General features: G+C 52.8%; 3 protein-coding genes across 3 annotated transcripts; all 3 read right to left on the bottom strand.

Annotated features, from left to right (window-relative positions):
- Positions 1-1,875: 1,875 nt before the first annotated feature.
- On the bottom strand, positions 1,876-3,105 carry NCLIV_040670 (conserved hypothetical protein; the record flags this gene model as incomplete). The annotated part of the gene is made up of 1 exon (XM_003880977.1): positions 1,876-3,105. One exon carries the CDS (start codon positions 3,103-3,105, stop codon positions 1,876-1,878), a length of 1,230 nt encoding a protein of 409 aa, XP_003881026.1.
- A 1,842-nt stretch (positions 3,106-4,947) lies between these two features.
- NCLIV_040660 (conserved hypothetical protein) lies at positions 4,948-5,535 on the bottom strand (the record flags this gene model as incomplete). The annotated part of the gene is made up of 1 exon (XM_003880976.1): positions 4,948-5,535. One exon carries the CDS (start codon positions 5,533-5,535, stop codon positions 4,948-4,950), a length of 588 nt encoding a protein of 195 aa, XP_003881025.1.
- Positions 5,536-9,602: 4,067 nt separating this feature from the next.
- Positions 9,603-21,023, bottom strand: NCLIV_040650 (conserved hypothetical protein; the record flags this gene model as incomplete). Its single annotated transcript, XM_003880975.1, has 8 exons — positions 9,603-9,707; positions 10,107-10,569; positions 10,952-14,456; positions 14,782-14,820; positions 15,839-17,238; positions 17,622-18,695; positions 19,181-19,621; positions 20,911-21,023. The coding sequence occupies 8 exons, from the start codon at positions 21,021-21,023 to the stop codon at positions 9,603-9,605; spliced, it is 7,140 nt and encodes a 2,379-aa protein (XP_003881024.1).
- Positions 21,024-22,382: the final 1,359 nt, after the last annotated feature.

Here is a 22,382-nt window from a genome sequence, read left to right as displayed (position 1 = left end):
CCGTCTGCTTAAGGACAAATAGAACGTTTGGCCGTCAGTGGCTCCATCTGGGAAGGTTCTCAGATGTTTTGTACATGTGATTTTTTTGGAGATCCTAACCGAATGAATAAGCCCTCGAGACGCGCCCTCGGCAAGAAGCTTTCTCATTCTGCATCAAAACAAAATCCCCGGGTGAAAAGGCAAACACGAGTGCCCCGCGCTTGGTAACCATGTGATTATATATATATATATATATATATATATATATATAGGGACTGAGACGGAATGACAAAGAGGCATAGACAGAGTAAGACATGTACATAGACATAGTGATATCAATACAATGTAGATATGTCTCTACATGTTTGTCGGTCACTGATTCTAATCCTGCCGAGACGCTCGTCTCCTGTACATGTAGCAATGAACAGATATGTCGGATGTGTACGTCTACAGTTCCGGTGGGGATACAGCAGCAAAGCTCAATGAAATCCATAGCACGCATACAAAACGTTTGCAGAGCGAAGCACACGCATGTTCACCTGCACCAGCGCACGAATTGGGGTCCTTGTCCTCTATCGAAAAATCCCAAGTGCCGGCCATGTGATTCGTCAAGCGGTCGGCACGCTTGCGTGGGACTACGACTCGTCAAGGTGCGTTCCCCTTGGCATGCTGTGCTTTCTGGCCTGGCTGGCGCGTGGTCTTTAGGTGCGACGTTCAAGAGCTGTTAGTGTTGCCTCTGCACACTTGTGGAAACATCAACAGTTTAGTCCCTCCAAACCGCGGGTATATTCAAAAGTGAAGAGACGGGAAAAAGTTTCGTCGGGCACCCCCGTGGTAGGATGACACCCCTGGGGAGAAAACAGGAACTCAGTGGTCATGACTTCGGATCTATGTTTTTAGTCAGATCGGGACTCATCTCGGGGATATGATGGAACTACCTCCTCTTACGCACTGTCGATCATACGACACAAACCAGACTCTGTAGAACGGCAACCAGGTGTGAACCGCCGGTGATCTGGATGCGTCACCGACTGCTTGCGCTCAAGCAACGGCTGCCGAACGAACCCTGCCAAGTTTCTTGATCTACATCCGCATTTAAGGCGAGGCGCCTGGTTCCAATTCAGGGTATCGGAGATTTTGGGGGAGTGCTGCGGGGAATCTGGGCTATCCCGTGTCACCGGGACGTTTTGCTGTGTCACGTTGAGGCAACGCAGTGGCTGACAACAGGACAGAGAATGTCTTCGTCTAGACCGCGCGTTGAGGTAGCGCGACAGGAAATATTTGCCCGGGGAATGCTGTAAGCTTTATATCGCAAGAGCAGACGCGAGAGGGTTTTTCCTGTGTCTTCAGTCGGGCGGCAAACACTGCTGCAGCGCGGGTCCAGAGTGATCGCGGCGACGGATGGTACTAGAAGCTGTGTTGTATTCACCTCGTGACGTACAGAAGGGGTATCTCATTTATGAGGGCCGCCCCCATTTCGTTCTTAAAATGGGACGGTCATCTTCAGAAAAAAAAAAATCCCTTAGAAAAGCAGAGGCACGTTCGATGACTACCACTGAAGATCATCCCACCGTTCAAGTTTCTTGTGTGCTCTCGGAAACGTGCACGTTACAAAAAATCAGCATACGATACATTTTGAGGGTACACCGTCTCCTCAATGAAGAGCTAGTTTCATATCCCCGTCTGTACTGTACCGCCATGTGCTTAACACAATCTTCAAAATCCCGTCACCCAGAACTGAAAAACTATTCCATCAGTAAGATATAAGACTGTAGCTAATCTACCAAATAAGAGGTAGGTCGCTTGTGGAATAGCACTACATATAATCCAGAAGACCCCTGAGCAGTAACCCGTGCGGTTATGTGGGGGCACTCGTTGAGTGCCGTTCCAGGTTCTTTATCTGCGGTCCTCTTCATCGACTACCATCCAGTCACCGTCGAACGTGCTCTTGTGTGACCGTCGCGGTGAGTCACCAGAGGCTCCATTCCCACTGGCTGTGGTTTGCTTACCAGCCCGGCGTCGCCTCACCCCACCCCTCGGCGAGTCGGCATTCTCAAACTGTTCGCCATGAGCGGTGTTTCCTTCATCAGGACCCCGGTGATCTCCAGTGTTGTCAGTGGAATCCGGTTTGATGTGAGTCGACTCTCTGGGGGACGGCGAAGAACTTTTCCTCCATGGTTTTTCCCTCTCATAGTCCCGGCCGTGCGCCCTGCCTCGCTCGGTGTCAACACGTGTGCAAACCCCTATCGGGGTTTGCACGCTGTATCCTAGGAGAAGTAGCAGACTCGAGAGCAACTGCCTTAGCTTTTGCTGGAAGGGACGCCACCACACTGCAGGCAGGGAAAGCTCGCAGTGGCTGCGGTCCTGAGATGCCGACTCGGGTTCATAAGCGTCATGCTCATCGGCGAATCCCGTCGTCCTGCCGTCCGTCGGCGGAGCCCCGCGAGACTCCTCATTCTCACGCTCGCCGTCGGCGTCAATCCCGTGCCGTGCTGTCGGACCTCGAACGCGTTCTGTTTGTTCCGGCGCAGTTGAGCGTGAAGGCTGCCTTCCAACTGAGCCGCCCACGGTCCTTCTGACGTACTCAATCACCGGGTTCCCAGGGAAGCAACCGAGCGCTGCGAGTTCAAACAAAGTGGTGAGGACAGCAGCGGCGATAGCAAACAGCAAAAAGACACCGGTGACGACTCGGACAAGTTGTGAGGCCGTAAGAGCAAGAACAATTGGCGTGAGGTTGTGGTGCATCAGGCCACCGACAGTACCTTGGGTAAAGTAGTAGTCGCCTACAACGCTATGCATGGCAGCTCCAGCAATACACAGTAGAACGGCCGCACAAAGTAGGGCCAGAAAGCCCGACACTATCTTGGCAACCCTCCATCGGGTGGAGGAAGAAAAACTGCACGTGGTCGCGTGTGAACTCATCCCGGAATAACCGCACGCCACGTCTCTCTCTCTGACTGCGTCGACGGCTCCAGAGGCATCATTTGTTGACGCGACGTCTTCGGACAACCGTGAACATGAAGCCTTTACGGGCGATACGGAAGAACGAGAGTTAGATCCATTTGTCCCGGTGTCGGATACCTCCCGCTGGCCGGAACGGCCGGCGAGCGGACGGTCACCAGCCATGGCCGGGATACAGAAGAAGACCCCTAGGTCTGCTAACGTTGCTTAACAGACGGGGTAGCAGCTCTACGGTTGGGGCTTGATAGAAACGATGGGAAAACATTTATTTTTGCCGCTGCGCAAGGTCTCCGGCGGCTTCCAGCTGGCCATGCGTAAAGAAGGCGACCCCCCCGGAGTTGGTTTGTTTGTTAGGCACCGGCAAAAAAGGGGGTTCACGCTGCCCCCTCCTCTCTCCTGTTCGTGGCCATCATCGTTCTGGGGCGGTACTGTTGCCCACCGGGGACTTGAAAATGACACTCACAAAAGAAGACAGCCCCTCAGATGAGGCAATGAGACCTGGTTGAAAATGGACGCGCATGCCACCTCAAAACCCCCGTTCAAGTTGCTAGTGCTAGCTAAGAAAAAAGGTCCCCCCCAGCCGGGCGTCTGGATGAACGCCTCTGGCGCAGGCAAGAAAATTGCGTGTAGTGTCAGTACTGAATGTTTGATCAGGTCAATTCTTTGTGTGCATACAAAGGAACATACGCCTTCGCATGAAGACATTTTGCTTCGTATGAGGGAGTTCATAAACAATATCTTTCCCTTGTACGTAGGCGCACCGAAAGTAAGCGACTAAATGAGTCAGCCGCTGCACTGGGTGTTCCCAAGTAGCTAACACAGCAGAGCGCGCAGCCCTCCAGTACGGCCCCCCTGTGAGGTTTGGATGAGGCTGAAGGAAGCAGGTTCAAGGAGGAACAGTTCCCAATCTCTCTTCCTCGATGTGTTTGAGTCCAGCTGGCCAAACGGACAGAGTCGCTTACATTTGAACATCAAGTGTCTGTCGTCAATTACGCGAACTAGTTCCTCGGAGCACGAAAGATTGACCGCAGCGACTCGTGGAATCAGCAGAGCTCGGCGGCGGGGGAGTGGTGTAACAAATGTTAGAGAGAAGTCCACGATGAATATTCACTGGCTTGATTACGTCGTTTTTCAAAAGAATGGTCGGTCATCTATGCCGAGTTGCGAATATCGGCACGCACTATTTCAAGTGCTAGCAAAAGACTGACCAGACACATGTGCCACTGCATCAGGCGCTCCAGTCTCAGCAGCAGCTGGTTGACTGCGAGGCCGAAAGAGGGTTCACCAAATTAGACTGCCTTTGAAGGAGCAGGGAGGGAAGCGCGTACAGTTGCTCGGTTACTCTAGTTTTGCGTGCCGATCCAGTCATTCACGGGTGCGCAAGCGAAGCAAGTTCATAAGTGCGAAGAACGTCTGCAGTCTGGTGCCGAATGAAGCCTGCACCACGCCGAATCTGATGGGAGCGAGGTGCACACTTCAGTGCTAGAAGTCGATCGGGCGCGAGAGCATTCGGAATAAAATGTGTCCGAGTTCCACGCAAGTGTAATCCACTAAACTAAGCGAAGCCAATTCCGGCCCGAGGAACGAGTAAATAACTGCTCGGTCGTTCGTTTTCCAGAGTAGTTCCACTCGATTTCAGAAGAATTGCTACGACTATACCACGAGTGTATGTACAGCCGATTCATGGGGTTGCCCCAACGCGCCACTCCCTAACGCGCTGTCCAGGTGTGACATAACTGATCACGCTTCTGCCCCGCCGGTGGTGTTTGTCCTGGTGTCTATGCGAGGAAGATTTGAGTCGATGCGCTCCGATCCCTTTATTTCGACGAAAAGGCTCATCCCCCACGAGGACACGAGGCTCTACACGGGTAGAGACTAAAACTTGCCAGGCACACCGCGTCGACCTCTTTGGGTTCACCATAGACCTCAGGCAGATTACAACATGCTAGAACAATTTTTTCCAGGCAGACGGTGGGAATTACTTCTTGCCAATACAGTCCGTGAATGCTAGCTTCCTGTGTCACTTGGTGGAACGCTGCGGGCCGATGTTCCTGACGACAGAGGTGGAAAATTGCCTCTCAATTTCTGCAGGAGTTCCAGCTGTTCTTGTGTAAACGGTTGCAACTCCAGCTGTCTCGACGCTCCATCCCTGATGTCATACTTATGTTCGTCGGGCAGTTCTGGATTTTCGCCTCCGGCGCCGTCGTCTGCAATTTCTAGGTTGCTGGAGGGTACTCCAGCGCTCCTGTTTGTGACAACGTGAACTTCTTTAATAACCCGTATTAAGGACACCGGGTCAGGCCGATGTTCAGGAGGCGACGCCAGAGAGCATCTTCCAGACTCGCGATAGAGTGGGCCAGAATTCTCACCGTAACGAGGAGATGCCTGTTCTTCAGCATCAAATGCCCTCGATCTGCCAAAGAGAAGTTTCACGTAGGATTCAGTTCGAGTAGCAGCTTTCTGAAGGTCAAGAAGGGTCCCTCCCGGAGGAGAAGAGAGGTCGAGGAATTGGTCTTCTACCAGTACAATTATTTCCCGCTGCTTCTCCCACAATCGGCGCAACCGCACCTGGATGTCATTGGCTCCTGCTGCCATTGGAGCTTGAGGCGCTTCGACTGATCCTGTCACATTATATGACGCTCGAGGCGGGCTACCACCAAAAAGGGTGACAGACCGCGAGCGGTAGACAGTTCTCGCCACTGCCACCCCGGACGTCGCTCAGCCGCTGAGGCGTACATGCATAAGACGGGGCGTGGGCTACAGATCCAGAGTATACGATTCCGGCGCCACCAACCACGTTTCGAAAAGTAACGGCTCAGAAAAGAGATTCATGTGGGCAAGCTGACGAAATCCTGCAGCCGTGTAGTGTATCGCTTATACGCTAACACAATTCGCTACCAACACACAGTACCAATCCTCTGCCATAAACTACTCTCTGGCTGCACATTCAGCTCATCTTGGGGCAGTACCCGGGACGGCAATCTGGAAAGTCCGACTGCAGGCCCAGTTTGACTCCACACCTGCCAGGCCCGGGGCCGATTCATCTATCAGTGCCCGCACTCTGTGTCAATAGCACGTTGATGGGGGTGACTCATTCTTCACAGGCACTCTTCCCTGGAACAGCCCCGGCTGGACGGATTTGCGCGAGCGAGGCCCTGTCAAGACCGTCCACAACACGAATGACAGGAAACAGATGTAGCGGTAACTGACGCAGGTAGCCTCGTTACCGCAAGAAAACAGTAGAACGAGGCTAGAATGTCAGCTTTAACAATGTAGTGGTCTTTTGAGCGAAGCCAAGATCCAAGAAGAGGGTGTCGTCCGGCAGGCCTTCCGATTCGTACCAACCATTCAATATGGATCAGAAACTGCAGATGACGACACAGGACTGTTGTCTGCCGCAAGAAAAAGCAACACAAAAGACGCGTTCACTGTTCCCATCGACGAGCAGGGAGGCGAAGACGTTCCAGCTGTGCGATTGCCGAGGAACGTCGGCATGGACGCAGAACGTGGCGCAATACAGTTGTCCAAGGAATAAAATTCTGGGCTTGCGAAAAAGGTGCATAATGGGTCCACAATAAAAATGCTGTGGTTGATTCAGCGAAGGCAATCCAGATGTCGACAATCCTGTACAATCTGGCGCGGCTGCGTTGAATGCTGACACGGTTGGCCGCCGCAGCGTGCATGCATGCAGGGGGATTGATTCATGCCTTTCCACGAAACTCCGTGCCTGCAAAAGCCATGCAGTGTGAAACACACAGTGTGGCGCCTTTGGCTTTTTGTGGCCATCGAGGAGAAAGAAACATCACGTTGGTTTCATAGGCACTCGTGTAGGTGGCAATTCGTCTGCATGTCTCTTCCATTCACGCACTGGATGACGGTCCACTCTCACCCCCGGCCGCCGATAAGGACTAGGACTGGCACATCGCCAGAGGATGCGCGATCGTAAAGTTAGGCCGTGTCTGACTGCGTCTGGGTCTTCCATAGCATTCCAGAAATATCTGTTGCGTCGCTTTTCTGTGTGACTCCCGGTGCCCAATAGCCGTGGCCTCACTAATGGTAGTAACCATTAATATCATTGCGAAGGCGCACTCGTCCCGCGCTCCGTTTCTAGCAAATCGGGAATCGTGTCCACCAAATGTTCCACAGCAACCAAGAAAAAGGGGGCGAAAGCTGGCTATACGGCTACCAAGCACAGTCCTCAGCGTCTTCATTGCTACTGCAAGACGACTCGATTCCAACTCTCTGATAGAACCACTGCGGATGATGCAGCAGCCACTAAGAAATGATCATCTAGTTGCCGCTTAGGTGTGCCACTTTCATGGGCAGTAACATCGAGAGTGGAGACTTGAATATCGCACAAGTGTAATGACGAGAGTGTGGCTCTCTGCCTTGCGGTGAGACTCCCGCCGCTACCAGACGCCATTTAGTGGCTATCATTCCGTTATTTTCTATGTTCCCTTCTCATATGTCGAGAGACGAACATAGCACCTCGGTTTGTTGCCTCGTTTCCTCCAGAGTATGGCTTCTGTCCGCAGCTCTCTGCGGATGCGTCCTTAGTCATTAACAGATAGCGAACACAGCTCGAAGGCCACATCCAGGACCAGTCACGGTTTGCTTGTCCCGGATGATTAAATCAACAAGGTGCAACGACCATGATACAGATACGCTGTAACGTGCGCAGGATGCTAAGCCACACAACGGAGGATCGGTACGGTGCTGGTTGCGGTGAACGTGGTCGTATCCGATCCGTGTGCTTTAGTGACGGTATGAACCTCATTCGGCAGCGTGAAGTTGCGTCGCAGGCCCCCACTTCGTTCACGTTTAGGTCATCAGCACTGGGCTTCAACGGAGACGCCGGCAATATAGTGATAGATGGTGCCAATCAAGTCGATGCTCTTTCAATCAGCCAATCCTAATGTATCATTCGCCACCTCTGTACGTCGGAAGGGGCGAAACCCGCTCTTCTGTCTCGGGTGCTCTTGCATAGAGTTCCTGAGGAATATGTCGCACCAGCCTCACCCTCCTTGCGGAACCTCTGCAGAGCGATTCACCACCTGCTAACCGCCGATGTCGCCAGTGAAAAAGCTCCTTCGTCCGGTAGGGCTGCCATACCAAGCTGTCTATGAGGCTACACGTTCCTGTTAGTACGCCCTGTCACTGATTGAAAGACATGCCTTCCAGGCACTTTTCTCCACTTTAAGACAGTAAAGGCGAAAGTGTGATGTCACGTAATCAACGAGGCGTACACCATAGCGTCACGACAACACAGCATACAGCGTGTGGTGCCAGAGAAAGTTGTTCAAGACTCCATCGCGAACTCAGATTCTAGAACACCACAATACTTTACACGGCGTAGGACCCGGCTTTTCACCCCTTACTACAAACACTGGATATTTCAAGCTTTTGCCCTCTTCCTGACGGTGTGACTTGGCCAGTGTCCAACGTCGTCCCGAACGGCCTCGCCCCCACAGTAAGTCCTCCTGTGAATCATGTTCGCCGGAAACTCTCTGCTCTGTGGCAAATCTTGGGCATAAACTAAGTCCTCATCAGATATTATCAACTGAATAATCCCGTCAACAAACCGCCATTATATCCTCACAAAAACTGTTGTGGACCGTCGCCCCGCTGTCTCGCGCCGGCTCGTAAGTTGCTGCAGAGCAGAAAACACGCCTTTTCAAGCTCGCGCATGCGTTGCATCGAGCAGTCCCGGCACAAGTGAACCGCATAAATGACGAAACAGGCATCCACGAAGCAGCGGGCTGCGCTCCTAGCATGGAAATCCGTCTGTGAGGGGTTTGGTTACCCCCGCCAGAAATTCTCTACGGTCATATTGATTTCCCCCGGACGCTCAGCAGTTTGCCCTGTGGCATGAACCTTGCAGCGAGTCAACAACTACCGCTAGCATTAGTCATTCCTAAGCAGGACGCGTTGCCGTTCTACCAGGGATGTCAAATACTGTTCAGTACTTCCGGTACTCACTTGCTATACCCGAAGTGGAGATCGAACTACAATCACTGTGTGCTGAACCTCCAAAAGGTACGTGTACCACGTACAGCGAGGCTGCGTTATGAATCGGGTTTTGACAACATGGGGAATATCTACGACCCTCTGCAAACATAACGGCCCCCGTAGCGTATATGGGGGAAAGAGTTGAGGGAGTAGACTCACATGAAATAAACCAATCCAGACTCAGCACCACAGAAGAGCTGGAAGGCATGAGCTGTGTGGGCAATCGGATGAAGATATGCGTGTGACTGGGCACCATGTTTCAGCATGGTTATAGTGGATACGTTCTCAAGAATCGACAATTCAGCTCCCACATGCATGGCAGCTGTATATATTCTTAGTACGAGTGTAAACTGTATAGAACCATAAAACTACAAGGGAACGATATACAGATGTCTTTTACAAGTGCGGTGCACGAACCCACATACGAAACCCCGGGGAACTTGTGGTGGCGGAGACAAGACTTCATTCGGTAATCCTCCGAGAAAAGATATCTACCAAAACTCAACTCAACCGCTTCTAATAACCACTGAAATGAAGCAGGAATGCAACGAAAACACAACGGAGACATGCTTGCTGATCCGTAAGCTATAGGCGAGAGACTGGCGGACGAACACTCGCAGGGGTCCTGAGCATAGGATGGCTCTCCTGCAGGGTCAGAATCCCTCAGAAACGCATTCACCCAACGCGGGAGAGCACACTGTCCCAAGTTCGCATGTCGGGCAGATTTTCGGACGACCTTCAAGGAACCATAATGGAGGCTGCAAAAACATGCCCACAGCAGAAATATCGGCGACGTTGTTTGACAGGAAAGAATGTGGAGGTGACCAGCTACTGTTGTCGGGTCTCGTTGACTAAGGGCACGTTGCGGCCTTCGAGAATTTTCGAATGCCACCCAACCTCTTCAATCCTTCCTTATTTAACGCATACAAAATGTTTTTTACGTGATGCAATACCAATCAGATAACAACTGAAGCTACTCTTTTTACGCCTGGTATGTATGGATAATACTCGGTAAGGCTACCATGTCAAAATGTGTCCAGAAAGCGAACGGGTAACGCGCACGCCTAAAAACGATATAAAAAAGCACCGAAAGACACAGATATTCACGCTGAAGAGAAACTTCAACTTAATGCAGCTGATGATGAATCGCAGCGTACCGTCGGCAATCCTGCTATCGTGAACGGATCTATTTGTTTCATCGTCAGCACGTCCTCTGTTCCGTGGTTTATGGGGAGGACGGCGAAGGCCTTGTGTGCCGCGCCGCTTGTTCCCTGCAAAGTACGGGAAAAGCTTGTACTACCGGCCTGGTCCCCGGGGACTGAACGCCGGGCCAGCACGTACACAAAGGCAGTAGACAGCGACACTTCGTAGAAACCTGGGAAGTTGGCGGAGGCCAGCACGGCGAAGGAGTGAGTTCCCGGCGGCAGCGACTCACAAACCCACTCAATCGCCTGTCCACGGATATATTTTTTGCAGTGGCCTTCTAAGAAGGGTGTGGTCACAGCGCAATCAGCCGCCTGATCGCGCGGAATCGGAGTTAGGCTCTGAGGGGAGAAGCCTTCTGCAACTTCGTCAAGTGGTTGCAAACCGGCAGGCAACCAATCGCGAACGGTTATTAGCCTAAACACAAACAGACAAAACAACTTGGTGTTTCTCCGGGCACGAGAACACCCTCGCTTTTGGAACGAAACACGAGAACTACACCCGTGCGTCTTCGTGTATAATAGACATTGGCTGGGAAACGATTGCTAGCAGAATGCCGGAAAACGAGTCATTCCTTCAGATCCATGGACCAAGCACGGCACCAGAGCCACTGTCCTTGCAGGACCCGGGGTGCGCTAGGTGCACACACGTGTTTCAAAATATTCCCTGACAAATAGAGAAGGAAATATGCAGCAAAAAACGACACCTGTCCCCGATTAGACGTAAGTTTCAACAGACGATGTGGTGGCATGGCACACGCTCATCCAATAAAGCCCCTACCGGAATTCCTTTAACTTACTTTGCAGTACTCTTAAAAGTTACTGTGATAAACACGCAGACTCTGTCTCCCGAGTTCACAACAAGAGTGCTGTCGGGTTTGCAGTAGCCCCGGTGGGCATCAAGCAGGTGGTATCTCTTCTGAACCAGACATCCCTCGTAGGTCGGCTGCACAACAGGTCTGGAAGGCATGAAGTCCGAAAGCGTCGAAACGATCGCGGTTCCTTTGCCTACCGCCAAGACGGCAAGCCCCGCTTTTGCAACCGGCACTTCATCTGCAAAGAGCCTCCTTAGCTTCTCATTCCGCCTGCTCGCAACTTTTTTTTCCAGTTCCCTCCAGCCAATGGATCGTTCTACTGGACCCCGGTGGTGAGAGTAAAAGCGGCCGTCGATCAGAGGATATCCATCGATTTCAGATGATTCTCGAGCTTGCACCTCGAGCACCAGATTCTGATCTGTCACGTTCCTCAGCTGACGATCCCACTGTTCTATAGCCAGAAGGAGTAAGACCAGAGACCATCGAGAGAGACCTGGAACCATAAACGCCCTAGGGGGTTTCCGTCCACCCCCATAGAGGTAAATCATCATAGCCCGTATTTCCTCCGCGTACTCTTGAGTCCACTGAGGCCTTGAGGTCAATAAGAGAAGCATCAAGCTGTGTACGGTGTTGGTGTTTGGTTCGTCTGTGTCGACACCTAAGGCGATGTATCCCTTTAGCCCCCGTCGCCGAAAGAGCCGAATCATGGCTCGGATGCAGCTGGACTCTACCGGGTGCGTTTCGGCTGTTGGGTTTTCTCGCTTCATCACCAGCAGTGCCCACAGAATGTGCGGCGGAAGTTTGTCACAAATATCCTCACGCGTTGTTTGCGTCTGTGGCAGCAAGCTCGTTGTCGAAAGCGCGTGTTCGGACTGCAGATCTAGGCCAAATCTATGCGAAGATCCCAAGACAAAGCGGAGCGTTCCAATAAGAGCAGGGCCAATATACTGTAGCAACGTCATGCCTTCATTATTTTGGTTCCAAGTGGAAGCCATCATTCGAATGTAGCGGTTTGCTGCCACAACAAACTTCCTCCTCTGGAACTTCAGGGATGATGTTACACCTGCGTCTGCCACAAACACAGCCAGCATGGTCAGCATGACGCTGAGCGGTGCATTTGCACCCTTGACTGTTTTCGCAGGCGCTGCGAGAAAGCCCCGAGAGGAGTCTCCAGAGTAGAACCCCGGGAGAAGGGTCCTGGCCCGATCAGCTGCCACAGCGACTTGGGCGTCCTGGAACCCGTAAGCCTTCCGCATCAATGCCTCGCCAAATAAAATGATCAAAAGGTCACTTCCGTTGTATGGCCGTTGAAACCAGTCCATGCTGCGGTTTTCGTAGGGCACGAACAACCTCGTTTGGATGAGCTCGCGTAGTCTGAAGAGGATTGCCGACACGCCACTTATTCCCGCCGCCAACCGAAGCGTCCCGATGTCAGGCACCACGGGTCGCGGCAGCGGCAACCCGATACGCGTGTTGTACCCCAACGCTTCCACTGCTGGGTCATCAAGAGAAATATTTAGAGCCTCGACTGGATACAAGTTTGCTGTGGTCATGCGACGCAAGCTCGGCAACACCTCCATAGTGACCTTCACAGTGACTACGCGCCTGAACCGCCTCTTCGACCACGCGCCGTTATCGTTCAGGCTACTTCTTGCCATGCTTGCTTCGAAAGTCGTGCCCATTGAGGGGAGCGACGGAAATGTGAACCAGTCGGAGAGTGATTCCCTTTGCGATGACAGTCGGCTGGTCGACGCCCCCAGACCGACACTGAAGATTGCCTCCGCTGTGCCAAAACCTCGGTCTGCAGCCACGTGAAACAGGACCTGTTGCGTCGGTCTCTCAATATAAACGCGTTGGGTCCGTGGCGTCAGCGACGTCAAAGGTGTCAACAGCGAAGTTGAAACGAGCTTCACAATCGCGCCCTTCCCTATCAGGTTCGGGCCCGCATCCAGTGTGACGCCCACTAGGGCCACGTCCTCCCGTCGTATAGTTGAAGGGGCATACGCGCGAACGGCCACAGACTTCCGAATCTGGAAGACTTTCTCCAGAGAATCCACCATGAGTGCTGTCCCTGAATATCTCTCTCGTGCCATAGTTTCGGCTTCAAAGCTCTGCTGGTCCTGTACCAAAATCCCGCGTCGTGAGGTATCAGTTGCAGCGAAAGCACTGTGCGTCTCGCTGGGTGATTCATCGGAGACTCTGCCAGGAATGGTCTCAGTTGAGGAAGATGTCTGTGCTGGACTCACACGAATAACCGTGTAAGCTCTCACAGCATGTGCAGTAGCCTCATTGGGGAGTGTCACCTCCAAGGAACCTCGCAGTATCCCTCGTCCGATGTCAACCAATTCGACTGCACGCCACCCGATAATAGGTTGCGTTCGAGGAAGGAACTGGAGTTCGTAGTCTGCATCATGATCTTCTCCGTGAAATGGGCGTACGTCCTCCAGAATATCTAGGTCTTCTTGTTCCTCTCCATTGGGGGGTTCACCCGATGCTTTTGGTGTTACATCCCACACGCCGTCATTGCCTGCCGCCTCCGCCGGATCCGGTCTCAACACCTGTCCCCATTCCGCCATGAACAATCCCCGTTGACTCACACGCACTTTTTTCAGGCTAGAGGCGTGCTTGGGAGGAAATTGTCCGGTGAGCGGCCACGCATACTTTTCGTATACTGCAGTGTCGTCCAGATATTCGTTACTGTACGTGGAGTTGTAGAACATCCTTGGCAACAGAGGCCACGGCAAATCGTCAAACCACGGGTCAGTGGCTAGTCTTCGCTGCTTCACCTCATTAATGAAACGGAAACCCTCATAGCTGCAGACCTGATCCAGAGAGGAGCTCCACTTCAACACCGTAGTTCCAACCCCATGGTGTGGCCCGGCAGCCGCTCTCTTGTCCAGTTGATCTGCCAGCGGGAAAACTGGTGCAGAAGCACTATCGAGGAATCGTTTGTCGACCATGGTCAGCAAAACCTGGCCTTTGACACTAAGCGGCAAGTCGTCCAGGAACATGCTTCCGTCCCCTGTTTCCTCGCTATCGGACGGATTGACAGAAGTGTTGCTTGGCACTGAGGGAAACGTCAAGAAAGCCGAGGCCGAAGTTGGCGTCGAGAAACTCGAGGCCGAGATTGGCCTCGCCGATTGCACTGAGGTGCCGTCGCGTTGATCACTGCTGGAAGTGACATTCCGTTGCCACCCACGGACTTTCAACAGCCCGTCGAGGCCCAGCCTGCTCTTGTGGACAGTGACCTGCACTGTGACACGCTCTTTTCCGTCAAACGTCTTACGTGGTAAGCCCCGTGAATCGATGATGCGCAAGTCAACAGCGCCTGCGGGAACGTGAAGCTCCCGGACGGGATGAGATACGACCACTTTGATCTCCTGTTGAACGACGAAGGGTCCGTACTTTAGGGCCAGCGGATTTTGTGCAACTGCAGTAGAAGGATAAAGCCCGTTTTCGCTGAGATCGAGCTGCATAAGAGGCAGCGGCTCTGACGACATTGGCAGTGTTATGAAGAGAGTGAAACTGCAAATCGATAGGCATTCCTCCGGAACTCGTCCGACAGATATATCCACGATATCCTTGTTGCGGAAAGACACCATCCGTGAATGGCGACGCAGTGTCTGTGTATTCCATACTACAGACACATTTACCTCGACATCCGCTTCCGCTGCAGCTTTTTCTGCATTGTCGTTTGCTGTACCCGTCATGGTCCGTGTCCTCAGCGGCCTAATCGCAGACCCTTCCGCAAACGGATTTAGGAAGCGCAGACGAACACCGTCACCTGCTGCATATTTATGCTTGTGTAGACGCACCTAGATAGGGGAGGGCAAACGAAACAACCAAGCAGTCCTCTGTAACACAGGCTCAGCAGATGCATGCATTCGCATAGCAGTCCAACTCCTATGAACGAATGTGGCTGCTGAAATTTAACATCCGGCTTGATACCCACTCCGTACATAGCAACTGCGGGGCAGGAGTCCAGTCCACAGAACGATGACGACCCCGTGAAGGAAAAGTGTCGTTACATTACTGTTAAAGATCGTGTCGTGACAGCGGCGAAGACGAAATATACCCTGCTCGACATCCTTCTAGATGCATGGTGCTTAGCACGAAGACTCACCTTCAGAGAAATTTGTTGCGACGATAACGTCCGCTGATTCGCCTGAAAGAACTCGCAGCGGGTCTCTCGGCCCATTGCCGTATCAGTGAGTGTAGCGATGAAAAGGTACTGGGCTGCATCGACTGGCAGTTTTACGTAGCAGTCCCTCTTCGCATCACATCTCTGCACCAACGTGATTCCCTCGAGTTTACGTAGCTCCTTAACTTCAACTGTTCCGTCCGTCGCCAGTGGCATATACCCTAGTGGACAGCGCGCCAATCCGGGGTTCTTCATCCAGTCTTTCCAGGCAATCCCGTGAGGCAGGGGAAGGGGGGTCTCTGGGGCCACTCGCAATACTTCGAGAACGACCTCCCGTCCAATTTGCTCCACTGACTTCACCCGAGGACGAGGCACGACTCTGGTGGTAACTGTAAACGGTACTCCAGGGAGAAGAGGCGTGATGGAAACTTCGAAAGCCGAGATGCTCCAAGGCGTGTTTGCTACTATCGTTGTTTCTTTGTAGGGTGTTCCTCGTTCCGTTTTCGGCCGCTGACACTCGACTTCAACGGAAATAGCAGTGCCCAACTGAAGACGGAGTGGGCTTGCCTTTCGGTCCTCAGCCATCCAGACTAGCTCTCCAAGGTTTAAACTAAACTCAAAGCTTCCCATACCGTTCGACCATGCTGCCGCCTCGACGCGGACCCGTCCAGCACGTCGGGAAACCACTGAAACGGCCGCGTGTCGTTGCCTCGTTTTCACTGCCCACCAACCTGAGTTGCGCCCAAACCGCGTAAGTAGGAAAGCCGGCACGTCGAAAATGAAGCGGAGGCGAACTTGCTGACCGTTCAGGTGAAGCCCGTCGTGGGTTTTCACCACACCTTTCACAAGAAGTTGGCCATCGTGACGAACAAAGGGTGGAACGTTGACCTCAGTGAGAAACACTGCTGTGCGCCTTGGTGCGAAGATCACAATATTTGGTCTGGAGAGGACTGTGGGCTGAACGATGTTCTCCGTTTGCACGAGACTTTCAGGGTGAAGCATGCATGCACCAGCCATGATAGCATTTTCTTCGGGCAGCCCTCCCCGCTCGAAGATGCCGACATCAATCACAGCTCGCAGGCCATGCTCAGCTTTAGTGGGGACGTTCACGGTAGCAACAAAGCTTCCGAATTCATCAAGCGTAACTACAACGTTTGAGCACTCTTCCGCGTCTCCGGCCGAACCTCTGTTTGTCGAAGATACCGCACCACGTGAATCCCTCATGACCCTGTCTGCAGAGGCTCGCTCTTCAATGGGATTGTCTCTGCTGCTCCCTCGCGGAGGAACGCCGTTAGGCGTTCCTCCGCGTCCTTCTGGAGTCTGCCAGGTCACTTGCAGCCAGATTTTCAAGTCTCCTGGATCCAAGCCAAAAGCGTCGTGAATGAGGGTCGTTGCCCTAGAACCGCTGTCCCACGACTCAACCCTGAGGAATTGGAAACCAGACAGCAGGATGGATTCTCCAGGACGATATGTACTGCGGTCACTGAGTAAGACGAAAGATAGATCCTTCCTGTAAATGATTTCCCCATTACGCAGGCGCAGTCTCGAGCGAGGCACGTCCCAGGACGGTCTGGCTGCCGAGCCAGCGGTGTTCGGGGCGAACCACACAGAAGGCACGTCGAAGATCTCGCTCACGTACGGCGCGACCTGTCCAGCAGGTACCACAACCAAGATCAGCTTCATTGTTGCTGCTGGGTTCTCAACCGGAACCAGCGCGAAGCCCCGCACGTCCGTCATGCCGTCGCCTAACAAAACTACGCTTCCACCCCGCGGCTTTCCGTACACAGAAATCATCGAGCGAGTCAGAGGATACGCCGTTTCAAGATCAAGCGCCTGCACAAGCAAGGCAGGAGCTTTCTCTGCCTCATGCCTGACTGTGGGGGCGACACGCACGAGGAAACGCGAGACACCCCACAGAAAATGCGAAGTCGAAGTGTAGAGTTGAACCGGGTCCTTGCTCTTGACAGTGATAAGGAAAAGCGAGGTAGTAGTGAATCCATGAAAAAGAAAAGGCTGAGGCGTAGCGGCTTTAAATGATCCCGACATCGAGGAGGCTCCATTTTTAAATGAGTAGACGAGGTTTGGATGGGGAAAGGTCTGGGACGGAGTCACTTCTTTAACACTTCGGCCGCTGCAAAACACAACGCTCACGCACACACGCCGAAACGTTAACTGTTTTCGGGGAACAAAACGTGAGTCGTCTATGGACCGGAAAATCCAGTAGAGCCTCGGGCTACCTGGATTAATTGCCTCGGAACCCGTTCCAGCCACAAAGCTCCTCGCAATCCACCGAAAACAGGTGATATCACATGCCAAGCAGAGACGTTGGGGGCTGAAATATGTCGGAGGCTGAGGACCAACCTTACACCTAGTGCCGATAGACACATACCTTAAAGACGCACACTCAGACCCCCCTGGAATTTTAATTCGAGCACATCTTACGAAAATACAGCCCACGTGAAATTAAAGGGAGAATAGAGCGAGAGACAGCTTCAGCAGATGAACGCCACTCACTGATAGTTTTCGCGAGCGGTTGTGAAGTTATCGAAAAGCGTGGCCAAACATGCCTCTGGGCGGCTTCGCAGACATTCTCCGAAGTCGTTGCTGATGACTTGTCGCACTTCCATATCTTCATTTGAAGACGAAACGCCGGTGGAACGCCCGCTGCCAGTGAATTGTACAGCAGTCCCCAAGTGGACCGTAGCTCGTTCTTGCAACTGGTGCCGGAGGTACGAATCTTCGATTAACCAGACACGTGGATCCCTAGGCAAAACCAACCGAGCAGAGTTCTGAAGCCTGTCCATGCGGAAAGCGAGCACGGACGGTTGAAGGGGCTGGTTAAATTTGTCCCTCACCATAACACTTCCTCCGACCGACAAGACGTAATTCACCCCTGGACGGAGGTCGCGACTTGTTAGCACAGCCGTGATACTATCTCTCAAGTGCAAAGTGAAGTTGACAGTCTGGTTCGAGCCTTCGACACGTAGATCAATCTGGCCTGCCAGGCGTTCGACGGCCTTTGCCGACCGTGCATCGACGCTAGTCCACGACGACCAGCAAGTTCTCGGCCACAAGTGCTTCTTTGGTTGGCAGCCGTTCAAGCCATGAGGGAGCAACAAGGTGAGGCGCCGATACCGGACCGTTGGCATGCTGCGGAAACTGGAGTTTCCCGTGCCGAAAAACTTGAAGGGACGAAGACCTGTCAGCTGAAGTCCCACTGATCCTCCCCCGAGCTTCTCAAACTGACGGAGATTCAAAGTTGTTTCGGAATACACAAACCCACTGCTTTCTGGGCGGTTCGATGACACGGCCTGATCCGCTCCTCCGTCTTCGCCTCCGTCTGGGCCGTGATACCTGTCGTCGCCGTCGCTGTCTTCCTCTTCCAGGTTCTCTTCAGTGGATTCCTGAGAATCTGGATCCTCGTCATTCGGGACTTCGCCCACTGACAAGAGGAAACGGGAGAAAACCGAAGTAGAACTCGAAGCCAGGGTAGCAGCCTGCAAATACTCTGTTCGATCAGCTGTGACGTGAGGCGACGGGGACTCCACCGGTTTCCGTTGGCCTGTAGGGCCGCTCATCTTATTATATCTGCAGAGGCATTTTGACACACAGGTGACGTTTTGCACATCTTTCCGATAACGATTCAGGCATCAGGAATGACTCAGCCACCGGGACGAACAGAGAATAGGGAGCCTTCTCAGTCTATCGGCGGCACGAGACCGAACCGAAAGATTCGCATTCCATTGTAGAAAAGAACAGTCAATTCAAATAGTCACTTGATCCAGTATGTCGTGCGCCAATCAGGCCTCCTGGTCACTTCCAGATAAAAGGACGAGGCTGCTAAAGAGGGGATCGGGCTGCCTGAGAAACGTAACAGCCTTGCCTCCAGCTGATCCTCTTCAATTTCGTGCCTTGGTCGGTGACACGCACATGACGTTGTCTCAGGTAAGACAGAACCTCAACATTCCTCATCCAACGGAGAGCAAACGAAGTCACGGTGGTCGTTGGTTGTATCTGCACAACCTCTTTCGAACCGGACTGTGTCACGCTTGGTGTCACAATAGTGCTCTCACCTGATCTTTTTCTTTATGAGGAGTTCATACTCTTGGCCAGAGCGCAGCTGGTCTCTCGTGAAAGATAAAACGGCGCATCCTACAACTTCGTCGCGCTGGCGATCCTGGTCGCCTGCGGTGAAAGGGGACACATCGGGCCCTTTCGAGACCAGGCTATCAACCTCGGCGTCCAGACACTTTCTTGCATCGTAGTCCACATAGTAGTACTCGTCCTCCTTGGTCCCGCCTCCCGGACGGTAATGTGCGACAGCGATCAATCGGGCATGAAGTCTCTCGTCATTTAGGTTCCCTATATCTACAGCTGAATTGAATGTGATGACAACCTCTCCATCCGGGGGGACTTCGAGGTGACTCGACAACGGATCAGCGCTTTGACTCAGCGTAGGTGACCACCGTCCATCTGTGAAACTAGACGCAAGCTTGGACGTTACCGCGCGAACCCTGGCGACAAGCCGGGGTGTCGTAAATACACGCACTTTGTTGCAAATCCAGTACGGATCAGCTGTGTCCACGGCGCTGCCGCTTAACGACCGCAGATTCCCATTTAGATGGACCTCAATTCGAAGATCTGTAGGCCACGGTTCGAATGGCTGGAACCGATATATCTTTGGTGTTAGCCAGTAACCTCTACCCGAGACCGTGCCGAGGGAGTTGTTAGCCTGTACGGAGAAGGCTGCCTTCTCTGGGGCGTCACTATACGAAAGAGGAGGCCCACCCACGGGTACCACTGGGATCGAGAAGGCTGCGAGAAGCGGCTGCATCCCCTTCAACACAAACCTCGACTTCGCGGAGAGAGGATAGACGGAAATCAGTCTGAACGGTGGTTCAAAGTCCCGGAGTTCTGGTTCACAGCGTGGTGGGGGAGCTGAACTGAAGTCCTGTCTTAAAGAAAATGCGCCTCTACTCGACGTCAAGTCCGCAGAAGGTGACACTGAGTGGGCGGGGGTAGCGGCTACGTCATCCCGGTCCGCGTTTAATATCTGCTTTTCCAAAGGACGCGGCGTTACAGATTCCGCGTCAGAGTTTGTGCCGTTGACGACTGGCGACGGCAATGAACCGGCGGCCCCCGATCCTCCAAATAAGTCATTTGAGGACGCCTGGAAGCCATGTAACGACGTTCCATTTTTATCGACCCCCAACGCTTGAAGAACGGTGGCGATCATACCAGCTATGCGGTTCGCATCCGGAACAGAATCATTAGCGTTCCTTGACGTCACTTGTGACTGTTCAAGACCAAATGCCCCATCAGCCCATTTCCAGTGTCCTGTCTCGTGCGGCAACTCGGCAAGCAAGAGGAGCAAAACAGTGAGACCGCTCGCACCTACCAAGCCCTGTAAACTAAACACCTGGAAACGCATCTTCGCAAACGGGCACCTGGAAACAGATGGCGCGGTTTTTTCGCTGGAACGTCAAGCGACGCGCATCATTAAACGACCAAATGGAAACCGCGCATCAAATAGCTCTGCAGCGGTGATCGGCGTCAAAGTCCAATGCGGGACCTTGCCCGCTCACAATTCCGCATGTTGCACGGAAACCCAAACCTGTTTCCTGGAAGCTTTGTCACAGGAAATTTATACAGAGACCATTCACGGAAGAGACGTGGTCTTATTGCTGCAACGTGTCGAGGGCTGTTCAGGGCTCACATGGCTCGTCTCATTTTTTTCGCATGCCGTCACCGGAGTTCTCTGGTCGCCCTCTCTATGTCTTACACCGGGATATTGCTGGTTTACCTGTATAAGTAGTTCTTCCGAAGGAAGCGGGCAGCCTCGATCGTAATGCGAACTTCACCATCAACAGTGGGGGCGATACTCTCAGGCTCTATGTAAACTGCTATTATACCCATACGCGCGCGATCTGTGCGCTGTGTTGGCTAGACTTGCCCAGAGACTCTCTATCGCCGCGTCGCACGAACAGTAAGAGCTTTCCGAGCTGTCTTCTTCAGTTGCTTTTCTCCTTGTTTGTATCTTTTCTTAAACTATCCTGTCCAAGAAATCACGTCCCTCGGTTTTTAAGGGAAACAAGAGAGTTGTCTCTTTCTGCATCTCCCGCCTACTCTTCTCACGACGCACGGGCGGGCGTATCAGCCATGCCTTCCATCAAAAAGCACTCAATGATATTGGCAGCTGCTGGAGTGTTGAATCATGCGTGTATCTGCCCGGTCGGAGCAGCGGAGTGGAAGAGCCATAAAACCCGCGTGACCAGTTTTTGGCCCAGAAAGCAGGCTTTTTGGTCGGTCCTCTTTTCTGGCGGATTCTTTCAGTTTTCTCTCGACGTGTGAGTGGGTGACTCGTGTAACGCCCTCTCCTGTTTTTCGTTAGACAGTGATCCTCTGCTTCCTTCTTCAGCACTCCAGCAACCTCTCCATGCCCTGCGAGCGAACTCCAGAGGGAAACTCCCGTTTCTCTTGTCTTGCGCCTCATTCCGCAATTACCATTGCCGACAACTCGCTCTAAGGACATCTTGACAATTTTCGGTTAGCGGTTTTCCTCCGTCATCATCGAATTTCGCGAGAGTTTGGTTGTTCCCTGCCCCGTCTTTTAAGTGCCTGTCGGCACCTTCGTCGGTCCTGCGATAGTTTGTCGCGGCCAGACAGCTTTCCTCCGCCTCATGACTCACAGAAAACTGGCGATCCCAGATGCTTTGCATGGAATCCAGCGTGTCACGGACCACCGTCGCTTTCTTCACATGCTTTTCCACCTTTTGCGGGCGTGCGCAGGCCTGGAGTGAAGCTTTCTCCGATCGTCTTCCTCCAATTTCTTTGCGGTTTCGTCAGAGAGACACAGCTTGCGTTTTGCCCTTTCTTCGGAAACTGGCTTCTTTGTCGCAACTACGCCTTATGACGTTGCTAGGATGACACCAGGCTAATATGTACACGGTGTTTCTAGCAGTTGGTTTTCCCGTTGTCCACTGTCGGCTTTTCCGCGTGCTTCTCCCGCCCCTCCGGAATGAGTACCGGTCGTCTCTGTCTCGGCGATGCGTTTTTCCTAGGTCCCCGGCGAGCGTTCCCCGCGTCTCGAGTGTAACGGAGACCGCGGAGTGGTCTTACCCCTTCTTGGCTTCGACTGCTCGTTAGCTCGGACACCGCTGCTGCTGGGCCTTATCCACCTTTTGTTGCGGATATCAAACTCGGCGCAGAACGAGTCGCCGACAAAAGCTTTTGTATCAGCGTTCCATTTTGCAGCTGTAGTTGAACGTTTTTAAT

This window comes from Neospora caninum, chromosome IX (assembly GCF_000208865.1).
Source record: "Neospora caninum Liverpool complete genome, chromosome IX".
Lineage (NCBI taxonomy): Eukaryota > Apicomplexa > Conoidasida > Eucoccidiorida > Sarcocystidae > Neospora > Neospora caninum.
Note: the sequence above shows the minus strand (reverse complement) of the source record. Positions and strands in the feature narration are given on the sequence as shown.